We start from the raw sequence: 16212 nt of genomic DNA on the forward strand, positions 1-16212 counted from the left end.
ATCTCTACAATCCTGTGTCCTTCCATCCCAGGCAAAAATAACTTCCTTAAATGCCTTGGGTTTCCTTCGATTTAACAAACATGTATAGAGCACCTGCGGTCCACCGAAGTGCTGGAGGTAGGAAGCTAGTCTGTCTATAATCAGAATGTTTATATGCTTTAAAATTATAAGAATGGAGACAACTACACAACACGTAAAAATATGCTTATGATGAACGTGAAGGGCACAAGCTAGAAACTGCTCTGCAGAACGTACAGCCCATTCACACGTTCAAACGACACCAGCACTGACTCCACGGTGAAGATGGTTTGTCTGTCTGGCTCAGTTGCGGTACTATGGCATTTTCCTCATCTATCTTTCTTATTTTATGGAACACTGTTATAATGTCCTTGTAATATAAAAATATTATTTTATGTTGCTTTGTGCAGGATTTCCAATATACCAAAGAATAAATGCTAGAAAACAGTCTTAATTTTTTTGGTCTTCCAATTTTTTCATCCTACTCTTCAAGGTTATATCTCTGTTTTCTAAGATATTCTAGTTTTGTGAGGAAAAGTCATAAAAATTCTCACTTTTTCACAGTCTTTAAGCTGCCATTTTAATATTGTTCTTAAAAGAAAGTCTTCTATCAACCCATTTTGTGTAGAGTAAAAATAATGCCATCACAAAGGGCCAGTTGTGATGGCCCAGTCAACTCAAGAGAAACAGCATCTGCTGGGTCACGCTGTCAGGTAACTCCTCCAGGATGGGCTCCCATGTGGTTCATGAGATCACCAAAAGGTTATTTCAAGATTGAGTGGGTAAAATGTGCATGTGAACACTGTTACAGTCACAAGGTATGTTTTATAGTTGGTTGTCCAAATAAAACTTCCCTAAAATTCGCGGTGCCTATGGCTTGAAGGAGTAGGGTACAGGCCCCATATGCTGGAGGTGGCGGGTTCAAACCCAGCCCCCGCCAAAAAAAAAAAAAAAAAAACTTTCCTAAAATGTTCTTCCATGGTTTAAAAGTAAACAAGTCTCTAAAAACAAAAAAATTTCCTCTTTCCCGAACCTCCATATCCCTCCTCTATATTGCAAGTTATCTGGATCTTAACTGGGGGTATCTATTGGTCAAGGAAAAAAACGATGTGGGCTTAAGGAATTGAATTGGAAGGCTGTTGAGTTAATGACACTTTCTGAGATATCTCTGTTGCTTACCCTGAGAGGACCTGGACAACCATCCAGGCTGCTGACAAGCTTTATCAGAGGATGACTAACCAGAAAAACTAAGGACAAATGCGTATGTGTTTTTGTTCTATTTCTGTAACCAAGCATTCTGCATCTTCACAAATTGCTGATGAGCACAAGTAATTTTAGTTCAACTCTCTACTGACGAATTTTATTTCTTTGGACATCGCAAACATTGCATTGCTTTCCAAAAAGGACTTTAAGAACTTCCTTAAAGCTCTTTTGAAGTTTGTGTTAGGGTCTTGTAAATTCCTATGTCTCTCAAGAAAAAAGAGATTAAAATATTTCCCAGTGTCCTGGAAAGCCATGCCAGGCATGGCGCTCTGAGCTAACACAATCCACTCACGGTTGAGGAGTGGGGTGAACCACATGGGTGCCCCCACTACCCTGCTCAGCACAACACATGGCACAGTCCTCCAGTGCAAAGCTCATTTGCTTTCATGAGCCATCAGCACCTGGACGCTATGCTGAGGTAGGGGCCCCAGCGGACAGACAAAGCCACCGGGCTTTTCGTGTTAGGGTAGCCCACTGGATGAATTAGAGTCCCACCCCACTCCAAGGCGCCCCCTTCATCACCAACAAAGAATTATTTGATAGTCTGATAGTTACAACTTCTAGGACACCTTAATTAGCTCTGGCTCAACCCTGACAAAAGCTTGACGTCGGTGAATTTGAGGCATGAAACCCTTTTGATTCAAAGAGACTGCTTGGGATGTACTGTAAATGCTACAGTGAGGTGTGGTGATGAAAAGGTGAGTGGCTGCCTGAAAAGTTCCTGAGTCACGAAAGGGATTCACTGCTCTGTGCCATACAAGTGACAGCAAGCTGAGAGGAACTGTCTGGAAAAGCCAGCGAAGCCTAAGTTTTCAAACTACATGACGGAGACGTGGGTGGTTCTTTGGAAGCATGCTGTATGGACTGACAAAGGTAATAATGCTGTTTTCAACTCAAATTTGATAGAAATTCTTCCAACTTAATCAAGAAAACGGTAGTAAGATGAAATAGATGAGACCATTACCAGGAGAAGTGACAGAATTATCTAATTAGTAAAGATGTGTGTTAGTGAGACACTTAGTGAGACTGGCGTATTTTCAATTTGGATGGACATACCTCAGAACATGAAGACAGAGAGACAACAGGTGACACCCTGAAACCTTGGAGGGGTGATGGGGTTTACATCAAACAAAACCAGAAACAGGAGAGGAACAGCATGGCGTAGTAGGAAAACCCAGGTTTCCAGTCTAGCAGGACTTGATCTTCTCTGAGACTCAGTTTCCTTCTTGGTAAGTGGCAAACAATAGTGTTTGCCTTGCAGAGTTGTGAAAAACAAGATACCGCACATGAAAAGCACATGACAGGTCAATGAATGGTGGCAACTCTGGTAAGCTTGTTACTGGTAAGCTCATATTTTGGGATGGAAGCAGATGGTATCATATGATATCATAAAGAAAGGTGGGCCAGGCTCATTGGAAGAGAGAGAAGATATACTCACTGGGGTACAAAGGGCTAGAAATACAGGGGACTGTTAGAAGGACAGCAGCTGACACCCCAAACCAAGGTCATTTACTTGGGCTGGGCTACCTCTGCAGCTGGTGCACTGCTCTGGGCCCTACTGCATCAGGCCAACTCTCAACTGTGAGCTGTCGAAAGAATCTATCAGCTGCCCTACTGGGTCACAAATGCACTTTGACACCGGAGTCCTTGAGCCTCTCTATCCTGTGCAAATGCTACGCTTGATACTCAGGACAAAGGATCAATACCTGAGTTGAGGAGGAATATTTATACATCCCAATAGAAAGAAAAAAAGGATGGGGTGGGGGAGGGGTACTGCCAGATTCCTAAGTTGGAAACCGAGCTACAGAAATGCAAAAGTGCAATTCATGCTTGACAAGTCAAGACAACACAGTCCTGCAGGAATGTGAAGATTTTTAACAAGCACACACAGAGCTTAAGGCCAAACTGTTCCTCAGAGCGGGAGCTATGTGAGGTCAGACACCAACTCCGGTGATGCTGAAATTGCCTGGAACATTTTCAGTATTTCTTCTTGGCAATTATCTTTGGTCTTTTTTTTTTTTTATAAGACCTTCAGGAGTGCGATTTTTACTTCTTAAGGGTAACTTTAATTTTCACAATCAAAAAACACTTAGAGCCCAGCCTGCTAAAGCTGTATAATATTATTCCAAGTAAAAACAAGGTATGTTTCTAAAGTTACAAGACTGATTTTTTTTTTTTTTATTGTTTGGGATATATTGAGAGAATAAAGAACTAGGTTATACTGATTGCATTTGTTAAAGTTCCTCTTATGATTGTGTCCTGTCCCCAAGAGGTGTGACCCCTTAACCACCTCCCCTTCTTCCTAATCCCTCATCCCCTTACCCCTCTTTTTCTTTTCTTTTTAAAGACTATACCCCCTCTCTTTTTTTTTTCTTGAGACAGGGTCTTGCTCTGTCACTCAGACTGGAGTGTAACTACAATCCATCTCCTGGGCTTAAGCGATCCTCTTGCCTCAGCCTCCTGAGTAGCTAAGACTATAGGCATGCACCACCACACATCTAATTTTAGAAAGCTTTTTGTAGAGATGGGGTTTCCCTATATTTCCCAAGCTGGTTTCAAACACCCAGCCCCAGGCAATCTTCTTGCCTTGGCCTCCCAAAGTGCTGAGATTACAGGTGTGAGCCAACCTGACATGACACTGATTTTCTTGTGTTACTAACTTACCTGCCCTTGCCTGGCTGCCCAGCTCAGCCAGAGATGATCTGCCTGCCCCTCCTCCCACAGCCTGTGTGGCTCACACTGATGCTGTTCAACAAATATTTCTCCCTCAGCACTTTCGGGACACATGGTAGGATTGCACTGCCCCATCCCTTGACCTGGTGAAGCCATGTGCCAGGTTTTAGCAAACTATGGGTTATGAGTGGAAGCAACACATTGGTGAGTGATTTGAGTGCTGGTGAGAGAGCTTCTCCTTCTCTCTCCCTCTGCGTGAACCTAGAATGCTGGAAATGGTGGCTGCCCCATCAGCTTGGGCCCTAGGTTGGGCAGAAGCCTTACTGTTTGATCCAACTCTTAATAGGTAAGTGTGTAGCAAGAGTGAGAAAGGAACCTTTGTTATCTTAAGCTACTGAGGTTTGGGGGCTAATTAACACCACAGTCCAATCTGACCTATCCTGACTAATACGAGGAGGAGCAGATCAGCAGCTATCCAGCCCCGCAGGGTCTCAGGGAAATTCAAAGTGAGCACTGTCTGCCCTCCCAAAGCCGGGGGCGGGGGTGTACAGACATCTTCCTATGTTATAGGCTCTGAGCCAGTGGAGGAACCTCAGAATACTCTGAGAATACTCATGCATTATTCATGAGTGTATAACCCTTAACAAGACTACTTTGAAAGACAGCATATATTAGTAAATATCAAACCTCATTGAGGTATCATTAGACTTCAACCATAAAAAATATGACTGTATCAAATGTCAGCTAGGATGCAGCGATCACCAGCACATTGCTAGTGGGAATGCAAAATGACACGGCCACTCTGAACAAGAAGCTGCCATTTCTTACCAAACTCAAGATGTGCTTACTAACCCACCAGCAATTTCATTCTTAGTCATTTGTCCCAGATGAAAGAAACCATATTCACAGAAAAAACTTATATGTGAATGTTCAGAGAAGCTTTATTCATAAGAGCCCCAAACTGCAAACAACATAATCATCCTTCACTGGGTGACGGTTAAACAAACTGTGGTATGTCCATCCCAGGGAATACTACTCACCAATAAAAAGAAACAAAGTCCTGACGCGTGCAACAACTCGGAGGATCTGAACGGAATTATTCTGAGTGTAAAAAGCCATACATATACATATTATATGTGTATATATATAGATATGGCATTTTGAAATGACCAAATTTTAGAGACGGGAACAGGGGAGTGGTTGCTGGGGCTTAGGGAAAGGGGAGGAAGGGGAGTAGCAGAGAGATCCTTGTGAGAGGCCTGGACCATACCTTGGCTATGGCAGCCGTCACATGATTTACACATGTGAGAAAACTGCACAGAAATAAAAACACAAATAAAAACACCAACACACAATTGAATGAACATGAAACTTGTGAAATCTGAATAAGGTCAATGGATTTTGTCAGCATTAATCTCCTGGTGGTGATATTACACAAGATCTTACCCTGGGAAGGAAAGTGAGGGAAGGATACACGGGTTTCTCTATGTTATTTCTTACAACTGCAGGTGAATCTACCATTATACCACAATAAAATGATTTTCAAATAATCTTTTGTTTAAAACAAACTATCCCCCTTATGCTGATTTATTTTATTTAGAGCACTGGCACTAGCGGATATCTATTTATCCTTTGATGTTTTGCCCTTCCCACCGATGCCTGAGCTTTATCAGAGTAGAGACTGCCTGGTTTCCTCTCTGTCTTCCTCAGCCTAGGACACGACTAATGGGTACACAGTACTTATCCATGGAACAAGCTAATGAAGATGAAATGTGGGATGAGTGAATGAAGGAAGGAAGGAATGAGCACTCTTCAGGGTGCTTGACAGCACTTACCAAATTTCTGAAACCTCTAAAACCAAAATAGAACAATCCATTCAATATTTTGCACATTTCCTAAGTCTAAGAGTTACGGCTCTCGGTGCAGAAATACATCCCGTATGATGACAGAACTGTAACTTATCTTCCCAAGGACATGCTGCCTCCTTTGCTTTCAGCCTCCAGAGATCTACCCTTCCTCATAAAGGTGAAAGGATAGGCGAATGAGGTAATTACATGTGAGAATGCGTTTCAGCTCTGATTCCACTTGGCAAGCACAATAAACTCAAGCGCATGCCTTATAAATTCAGGAGAAAAATACATTAAAGTAGTAAGAGAAAATGCTATATTTTAACCGTGTTTCATAAGTTAAATAATTTTTTTTTTCAGTCAAAAACTCATCTCAGTAAAGCTGAATTTAGTGTAAGGAGCCAGTTAAACGAACACCAAGCGCACACTGAGGCCAGAAACTTGAAGTGAATTGTGAACCAAACAAAAGAACAAATCATATTAATTTACTGGATCTGAAACCAAACCCTAATACCAAGTGTTGACTGAAATGTGAACCAGCTAAAGTTTGGGAATATTTTCCAAACACACCTGATGATTCCGTCTAATGCAGTAACTGAACCTACCTATATCTGTAAGCTTTTGAACAGGCTCAGAAACTCAACTAGGAAAACAAATCACAGACCCAGTTTGAAAGAAATTAGTATTTCTTAAAGAAGACACAATAGAAATGGGATTGTAAACACTCTTTTCCAAGTCAACATTATAATATGTTGGGTTTTAAGACAAGCCTGCAATTATTTTTCAAAGGGAGACTATAAGATCATTTTGACCTGTGTGTTTTGTGCAGAAGGAGGAAGAAGGAAGTTAGGGGTTTGAATCTGGAATAGAACAGGAAAGGGTACAGGTGAGATGCAGGGAGTGGCTTAGAGATGGGAAACCCAACCACCTCTTGAGATTTAGTTTTAACACCAGGAAGAAACTCAGTCTTGGGGTAGTCATAATATCATTGCTGGAAAACAAATACTGCTTCACAAATGGACCCAAACCAGTCAGAACAAAAGTCCTGAGCTGTAATTGAGAGAGCGGCAGGTGCATTACCTGTAGAAAGCTGGGTGGGGAGGGGGTTCATCTCCTTGTCCACCATCTTCTGGTACAAAGCCCTCAGGCTGAAAGGCTCCACTGTGAATGGCAGTGTCCCCGTCAGCATGGCATACATGTTCACACCTCTGAAAAGAGAGATGGCAATGCATGAGACCAGAACAAGGCTCCCGGAGGGGACGGCAGAGAGGATACAGGCTTAGCTGACTCTTCAACGCTGCAGGTTTCATGCTGACAGCAAGAGGCCCTCCTCACAGTCATCTTTCTAAAATGCTCAGCGTCACCATGAAAGGCTTAATGAGGGCACTGAGTGTGAAGTCTCAGACTGGGGACCACAGGGATAATCAGGAGCTTGAAGAATGTCAAAAGTGACCTCTAACAGAGGACCCATGACCCTCTGCTCTCTCTTTTTTTTTTTTTTTTTTTTTATTAAATGATAGCTGTATACATTAATGCAAACATGGGGTACAGTGTAGTGTTTTCATATACAATTTGAAATACTTTCATCAAGCTGGTTAACATAGATTTCATGTCATTTGCTTAGTCATTATGTCAAAACATTTATATTCTAGTTCTAGAAAAGTTCACTTGTACCCTTGTTAGACAGATATATAGGTGATCTTTCCAGTCACCCTCCCACCACCCAGCCGCACTTCTCCCCTCCCCTTCTGCACCTCCTCCCCATATTCTTGGGCTAGATTTAAGTTGTATCTTTCATTTGAAAGCTATAAATTAGTTTCATAAAAGGGCTGTGTACATTGGATACTTTTTCTTCCATTCCTGTGACACTTTGCTAAGAAGAACATTTTCCAGTTCCATCCATGTACACATGAAGGAGGTAAAGTCTCCGTTTTTCTTTAGGGCTGCATAGTATTCCATGGTGTACACCGCTCTGCTCTCTCTAACATCAACAGCTAGGCTGCCCAAACCAAATGATACGAGTAACACCTCGGAGACATTAGGAACTTCACATAAGAATAGTCCTCCCGTTACGTGGTTCCTCACGGATGATTTACAAGGTGGAACCTGGAAGAGGCAAGATCAAAAGTCCACAGAGAAAAGGCCCCGCCAGGGAGCACGGGTCATCACCCAGCTGGCACACCGGGTTACCACTCAGCCCTCTGAAACACAGCCTCATGCCAAAAATGGTGTTTTGCTCTTCCCTGGAATTGTGCTTTGACTTGTAACTAGAGACATTCTTGTGGAGTTCTCTTTCCCATCTTCATTTTTTATTTTATTGTTTACTATGAGACTCTGCCACCTGGCCCTGACCCAGTATCTCAGATGTGGTTGAAATACCTTCTGAATGGACTTAACTGCTTGTACCCAGAGCCAAGACAGGGAACACACCATCTTCTCTTTTATTGCCCTCTTGCGCAAACCTAATATCATTTTATGAGATTTCCTGGTGGGGGTGAAATGTCTGCCCAACAAGAGGTCTCAAGGGTTTAAAGGTGCCTATGGGAATATGCTTTAAAAACAGGCAATAACGGGGGGCGCCTGTGGCTCAAAGGAGTAGGGCGCCGGCCCCATATGCCAGAGGTGGTGGGTTCAAACCTAGCCCCGGCCAAAGACTACAAATAAAACAAAACAAAGCAAAACACAGGCAATAAGATTTCCAGTCAAAACAAAGCCAGTGGGACTGCAATTCAGATCCTTGAGGCCCAGTTCCACGGAGACACCTCTGAATTACGGCATTCTGATAATGACGGATGCCAGAGCCCACCGATCTGGTTAGAAACCCTTCTCAAATTTCAGACATATGCTAAGGCCCAGTTCCACTCTGAACTCACAGTCCAGTCAAGGAGACAGATACATTAACATTCATTCCTCAAACATGGAATACACAGGTCACTATGAAAGTTTTGAGACAGCCTATGTTATGATCCATTATTTCACTTCCAAGAAACACAGCCAACAGCGTCCTTTCTCATTCACCTGGGCAAGTTTCAACTTGGTTGGCTTATTGGAGTTGCTTGGCTTTGGAGTGGGGAAGGAGGTGGGCAATCGACACGCAAACAAATAAATGAGCACAGTGCTTTCAAGAGGTATAAGCGCAAAGGGAGTAAGAAAATGCTGGACTGTGTGGCTCTGACCACTAGAGGACTTATTTACGGGAGAAAGAGGGCTTTATAAACAAGTTCATGGAGAGGGGAGTTCTCAGGGGCTGAGCAGATGTGAGCTCTGTGCCCTTGGTTGGCCAGCGGGCTATGGGTGATAAGGTACAAACACCACGCAATGGAGAAGAGGATGAGCAAGGCGTACATAGAGCTGTTTGAGGCAGCGTTTCCCTACACGTATATCAGAACACATCCCCAGGGCGTGAAAAGATGGTAGGTGAATAAAAAGCTCTATGGCCAAATAATTCAGGGAGTAGTTCAGGGAGCATTTTGTACAAGTGGATTAAAGAGGCTCAGAATGGAAAGCAGCAAATCCAGCAGGTTGCTATTAACGTCAGAATAGGAGTGATGGTGAGCAACAGAAAGGGAAAGGCAAAGATGACACGTGTAGGGCACGTGACTGATGGCAGATGTGGAGAGCTGGCCCAGCAGCACTAACAGAGGTAAGACGGAGGAACCTGGGGGGAGGGACAGTTGGCTGTGGAGGGAAGGAGTCTGAGGGCTGGGGACATGTTTGAGAACCTACTGTGCAATGCTGCATTTGAGTGTGTTTGAGACAGGCTCAACATCCTTGCTTTGGAGAATTCTTGGAAACTGAGGGGAGGAAAAACTTAAAGGGCACCCCAAATTATAGAATTTCTGCATACAAAGAAGCTTTGGAACATGCCTTTTATGGAGGGAAACCCCCTGGCTCATCCCACAAAACTGTTGCTTGGGAACACTGAAGCAGCCTCCGAGACAGGCTGCTCCCAACACTCCTTAGCCAGCCCCTCCCACTCAGGGGGACTCTGCATGAGGAAGGGTTTCCCAGAACTACACCATCTACCTCCTCCACCCACTGCTTGTGGAGTAAGACCAGTTGTTCTTCCATGGTTCCCATTTCACATTTTTAAAAATTGGAACCAGGATCTTCCTACCCCTCTGGGTCTTCCCCAGGTCCTTTGCCTGTGCTTTATGTGACATGGTCCGGAGTCCCCTCAACAACCTGGCTCTCGGCCCTGAATACACAGCAGCAGGTTCATGCAGTTAAGGAGTTTTAAAGATCTCATGTTATGTAGCAAAGACCTAATATTTCCACAGAGGTGGAGTGAATTGAGCTAAAGGGGGGAAAATTCTGTCTTGGCTCTGACACTCATAACCAAAGCTGAAGAGCCTGTCTGGTGTCATTTCTCCTGCAGGAGAATGTTTTATCCTGCCCACCTCAAGCTGCGTTTCTCAAATCAAGGTGCACCGACACATTCCCAGGGACTTGGCACTTATAATTTTGATTTTCTTTTCAGTGACATACTAAAACATTTTACAATGCGTTGCCAGGAACATCAGGGCCTATCACATAACCAAGAAAACCTTCCACTTAGCACGCCCTCAAACTTCAGCACCTGCTTTTATATTTGCCTACCAATGCATGGTTTTTGCAAAATAAAAAAAAAAAATCACTTTCATTGTTACAGCCCAATGAGAAAGGAGTGGAGGTAAATTTGTCAGTGAGACATCTGTGCTTCTAAATGTGAGGAAAAAAGTCTCCTGATGATGAGAATAGGGTGATGGTTTCCAAAGCCTGGTCCTCAGACCAGCGGCATTAGCAACATTCAGCAAACTTGTTGAAAAAGCACATTCTTGGGTGTTGTTCCATCCCTACAGAGTCAGAAACTCTGGGGGTGCTTGTGTAAGCCCCCCAGGGGCTTGCAAACCTGGTGCACTCAAGTTTAAAAGCCACGGGAAAAGTGAAAAGTGCATGCAGGTATGGAGGGGGCGGAGGGGGCTGAGTCAGCACAAAATGGGCCTGAGAAGCTCAAAGAACCTATGCCCTCCATGACAAAGAACTCATGCTGCCTACAGTAATTCCCAAACACCAGCTATGGCAGTCAATTAACGTTGCTAATTTGAATATTTTAGGGTTCTTTTAGTCTTAGTTATATTTAACTTGTAAATTAGGTTTGGTTTTTGAGTTGTACCAAGCCATGAATAAAACACATTTAATTTTGGGCTCGTGCACTTGTAAGTAACATTCAAATAAAAATGACTCAAGTCAGCATATAAGGCTATCAAGAATGGTCTTCCTTTACAAGGACAGCGTACAGTCCTCAGGTTTGTAGAATATGACCTTTTACCTTCCCTCCCATGTTTAGGGGACACGCAGCTTCCTGTCACAGGTGGGTTGCATCGCAGAGTGCAGTATGTCTCTGAAAGGAGGGATGTCATGGTAATGGGCAAGGAGCCAAACTAAAGGGCTGGGTGAGTGTACAGGGCCAGAGGATCAACTCTAAAACCTTTATGAAAGTTTCTGTCTTCAAGAACTTGAGACACCAAACTGTTCACCTCCTGCTAGTCTCTGACAAGCTTCAACAGATGACCAAAATCGCCTCCAGTCACTGCATATTACATTGGTCTTTGCCACTCTCCATTATCTGGCTGTGACCACAGATGTTTATCTGAAAGACACAACCAGCTGGGTGCCGAGCTGAGTGGTTACAACACTATCCCCCTCCCCCCATACCAGGGGTTACCAGTTCAAACCTCACCTGCGCCTAATTAACACACACACACACACACACACACACACACACAAAAGAAATGAAAGACAGCATTGGTAAACTTCAGATGCCAGGTCTGACCAGGATTGGGCAAGTGCTTTTTATAGTAACTCTGACTGATTGCTTTGCAAGCTGCCTCTAGAATTTCATTTCTCTTGGAGGACTTTTTCATTAAGAAGAACAGTTACAACTCCTTGAAGAAGAAGACCTACTTCTTTCATCCTAGGGTCTCTCATACATAAAGTGTGGACAACAGTACCTACCTCTCAGGGTGTAAGAGCATCAGATGAACTAGGCCACAGGAAACGGTGAATGGTGTACTTGGCATAAATTAAATGCTTTACAAAAGTGACCGATCATTTCCTCAATAAGCTTCTTTAAAATTACTAGAAAAGATGCAATTATATTTATACTCTATTGTCAAATAATAATGGAAACCTCCATTAACAGTCATACAATCCTAGCTGGGAAATTTTAAAGGGGAAACCAGATTGCGCACCTTAATTCTTCTTCCCGAGGGTTTTCATACATGTTTAATCTCTGGACATAGAGAAATCGAGTCCCTTTGACATTTCAGAAGCATGTGAGAATACCAAGGGAAAAATGTGGAATGCAGTGTATAAACCTCTGTAATCCCATAGAATTAGTAGGAGTTCCAAAACATGTTCAGAATTTCCTGATGGGTCTTTTGAAATACGGCCCATGGGCTTTTCTGGGTTCTCCGGGGCAGAGATAGGATTCCCAACAATCAAAGACAGTCTTAAAGAATGAGGGTGAGCAGAGACTGGGATGAGAGGGGCACCAGGCATATGCGGCTAGGGCTTCTCCTCGCAGAAAGCAAGAGGGGTGAGTCACTGTCAGGTGGAAGGAACCCAAAGACGCTGGGTGCTGTGGGATACTCTGACATTAAAGCGGAAGGAAGAGAGACAGGGAAGGGCAGCTGGAAGAAGGGGAGACAGGCCACGTGAACTACACATGTGGAATCTGTGGAATTCATTCAGAAGCCAAATGGTGGCCCTGATATCTAGTCTGACACACAGAAGCAGAAAAAAAGTTGGGGTATCGCACACACATTTCTGTCATCCGGAGCAAAGGAAAGAAATGAATGGTGCCGGGTGTGGTAGCTCACGTCTGTAAACCTAGCACTGTGAGAGGCTGAGGCTGGAGAATCACTTGAGCTCAGGAGTTCGAGACCACCCTGAGCAAGAGCAACACCCTGTGTCTACAAAAATAGAAAAAATTAGCCAGTGGGGTGGTGCATGCCTGTAGTCTCAGCTACTTGGGAGGCTGAGACAGGAGGATCGCCTGAGCCCAAGAGTTTTAGGTTGCTGTAAGCTAGGCTGAGGCCAGAGCACTCTAGCCTAGGCAAGAGAATGAGACTCTGTCTCAAAAAAAAAGGACGGGGGGGGGGGGGATGACTTTAGGGATATTTTTCATGGTCCTCCAAAGAGCACCCCATTTTGCATTTATATTGCTAATTCCTGCTTCCCTATGGGGGCATCCTGGGAGCCCTATTCAAGGAAGAGCCTTCTTTCTCTCAGTGACAGGTTGATTGTCTTCCTAATACCAGAAATCACACAGGAAGTTCCATCATCCATCCTCCTTTAGGGGAGGCTGGTTTTGATTTTGGAAGTGAACTCTTCCATCTGTTGTTTCAGAGCAATAAAAAGGGAAGGCATTTTATATTAAGTGCCTAACCCAGGGAGAAAACTGGTTCTATTTTCACTCTCTTTTAAAACAGGCTTTTAAATTAAATTCTCTTTGGGTTTTCCATTTCCAATTCTGCCAGCAAAGTCACAGGCACCAAAAAGAAACCTAACCCGCATCTCAGACACAACACCCCAAAGCAGGGGAAAGCTAATCTCTTAAAGAAGGGTCTGAAGCTTTATGTTTTTGCCAAGATTGAGAGCATGGGAATCAGACATTTCACACCTCCTAGCCTTCACATACGCACCCCCCTCTGTCTGGAACCCTCGGGAGCAGATTAAACTCTCCCAGCCCTCTTGACTTAACCCAGCTGTAGTTTCCTCTTCTGCCCCACCTGACACATGGTATTTGCTTACAGGTGAGACTTACAGTAAGTAGGTGTCTTAACTCAGGCTGTCATAATGAAATGCCCCAGACTGAGTGGCTCAAAACAGACACATATTTTCTCACAGTTCTGGAGGCTGGAAGTCTGAGATCAGGGCCAAGCAGGGTCAGGTTCTCGGGAGGGCCCCCTTACTGGCCTGTAGAGGGTCACCTTCTTCTGTGTGCTCACATGGCAGGGAGAGGACATGTGTGCCAGATCTCTTCTAAGGGCACTAATCTCACCTCTCACGACCTTATTTAAACTTTATCACCTCTCAAAGGTCCCCATCTCCAAATACCATTACATTGGGAGTTAGGGTTTCAATATATTAATTGGGGGGAGGGAAACACACAAGAAAAGAAGAAAAATGGCCACAAATTCTTTGCCTCTTTCCCCATCAAGAGGTTGGGTCTATCTTCATCTGAGCATCTGAGCTTGGCCATGTAAACTGGCTCTGCCCAGTGAGAGCAGCAAACGTTGAGGAACTCTGAAAAGGTGCCCCGGGGCTGACTCCCCTGTGCCAGGGATTCCTCTTCCATCATGTGAGTGAAGTGCTATCTATTTTGCGGTTTTCTTCCATTTCCAGTTTTCTTGCAGGCAATAAGCTATCGATGACAGCAAAGACTGAGAATTCGGTTTTAGGATCTGAACATTTACTGACCCGTTAGCAGCTGATGGAGACGCACATTCTGTCAGGATGGGATGACCTGGCATTCAGTTACACTACTCCATTTGCCTATTAGTGAGCTTGATTCTATCAGAAAATATTTCATGCTTCCTGGGATGTAGAAGGGCTCTGAGATGTGTAACAGTGAGTTTTTCACTCACCTGTTTAACTTCTCACCTTTCCAGAGATTTCAGCCCTTAGACAACAGAAATGTACTGTCTCGTGGTTCTGGGGGCTGGAAGTCCAAGCAAGATCCGGGTATCCCCAGGGATGGTTCCTTCTGAGGCTGTGAGAGAGACTCTCTGTTCCAGGCCTCTCTCCAGCTTCTGGGGCTCCTGGCAATCTTAGGTGTTTTTAGCTTCTAGACGCATCACCTTGAACTCTGCCTTCATCTTCACAGGGCATCATTCCTGTGTCTGTGTCTGAACTCCCACCTTTCACAAGGACACCCGTCATACTGGGTTTTTTGACCTCATCTTAAGGTTATTAGGCCATGAAGATTCCTCCCTTATGAATGGGATTAAGACCCTCATAAAAGAGGCCTTGGCGCATCCATCTATCTGGGGCTTCCTCCTTGTCCCCCTGCCCCCACGTGAGGACACAGTATTCCTCTCCTCCAGAGGACACAGCATCAAGGCGCCACCTTGGAAGCAGAGAACAGCCCTCACCAGATAACCAAAACTCTCAGCACCTTGATTTTGGACTTCCCTGCTTCTAGAAATTCAAGAAAATAAATGTCTGTTCTGTATCAATTACCCACTCTCAGGTATTCTGTTATGGTGGCACCGGGACACATAGCTTCCTTTTGTTAGTTAGGCTAAGTTATGCCGTCCCATGAATTCAGTACAGGTCTGGTGCCCTCATCCCCTAAGGAAGTGCTCTGGGGAGCTGGCTGGCCCAGGTTAACCTCATTTGTAAGAAAGAATAAAACATGGCTCCTCACAGCCACAGCAAGGTGAGACGCTTCTCCCCAAATCCCCACCGTGGGCACCACAGCAGGGGCTATTGGGCCTCCAGTTTCTGGTCCTCCTGGAGGCCCTACATGGGTGTCCAGAGCCCTGCCACAGTGAACCAAAAGACCACTGTCCCTATGGTGTGCCACCACTCCTGGAGGGCTTGCTTGTATGGTACAGTATGTCATAGAGCACTGTAGCTGTGTATCACCTTCTCAGGAAAGAAAAGTGCAATTAAACCAAGAAATGTCCAGCTGCCCCAGAAGCAGCTTAACCACGCCAGGGGCCAGGGCAGAGGAGGGACGTGAGCTGCTCCCTAGGGCAAAGCACAGCCCCTGAAGTGAGTGTCCAGGCATCCTGGCCCAGGCACATCTGTCCAGGTGGGCCTCAGGATCCTTCCTAACACAGCCCCCAGGCCTCTCCTCCTTCCAGTCCTGCTGTTGGAGTCACTGCTGCTGGTTCACAGATAGAGACAGAGCAGGTGGCAACAGGCCAGGTGGGATGGAAAGAATCCTCACTGGGGAATAGATCCCTTTGTTTTCATCACGGGCCCCAAGCTGAGAAATGGAAGATGTGTGATCACTAAACATTAGTTCTTTTCCCTGGTCAAGCGACTTGGCAGAAGGAAGAACAAGTCTGAGCTTCAAACCGACCTTTTGGCAGCCTGTGCTTTTCAGCTCCCTTTGTATTTCTCCAGACAGGAAGACCGATGTGCACCCATGTCACCGTGAGCTGTCGGGGTCAGAAGTCCCATGCTGCCTTTAAGAGGTGCTGTGACACTCATCACGAGCCCCCACCTGGCTCTGAAGCCCCAGGCGGTGCCTTCCCATTTGCAGCTCTAGACTCAGGATACACCTGCTCCATCAGACCAGGTTGGGAAGGGTCCCCTCCACAGGCAGACTCATCACCATGACAACTGAGGACTAGACTCGCAGGATACACCTGCTCCATCAGACCAGGTTGGGAAGGGTCCCCTCCACAGGCAG

At 44.9% G+C, this 16212-nt stretch overlaps 1 protein-coding gene across 1 annotated transcript in view; it reads right to left on the reverse strand.

The window, feature by feature from the left end:
* The window catches only part of HUNK (hormonally up-regulated Neu-associated kinase), a 103679-nt gene that overhangs the window by 23527 nt on the left and 63940 nt on the right, over window positions 1-16212 (reverse strand). The window contains exon 5 of the mRNA XM_012809672.1: window positions 6882-7009. Within this exon, the coding sequence (XP_012665126.1) occupies window positions 6882-7009 (128 nt within the window). The remainder of the gene's footprint in view (window positions 1-6881; window positions 7010-16212) is intronic.

Source organism: Otolemur garnettii, unplaced genomic scaffold (genome assembly GCF_000181295.1).
Source record: "Otolemur garnettii isolate 467f Iridium unplaced genomic scaffold, OtoGar3 scaffold00111, whole genome shotgun sequence".
Taxonomy (NCBI): Eukaryota; Metazoa; Chordata; class Mammalia; order Primates; family Galagidae; genus Otolemur; species Otolemur garnettii.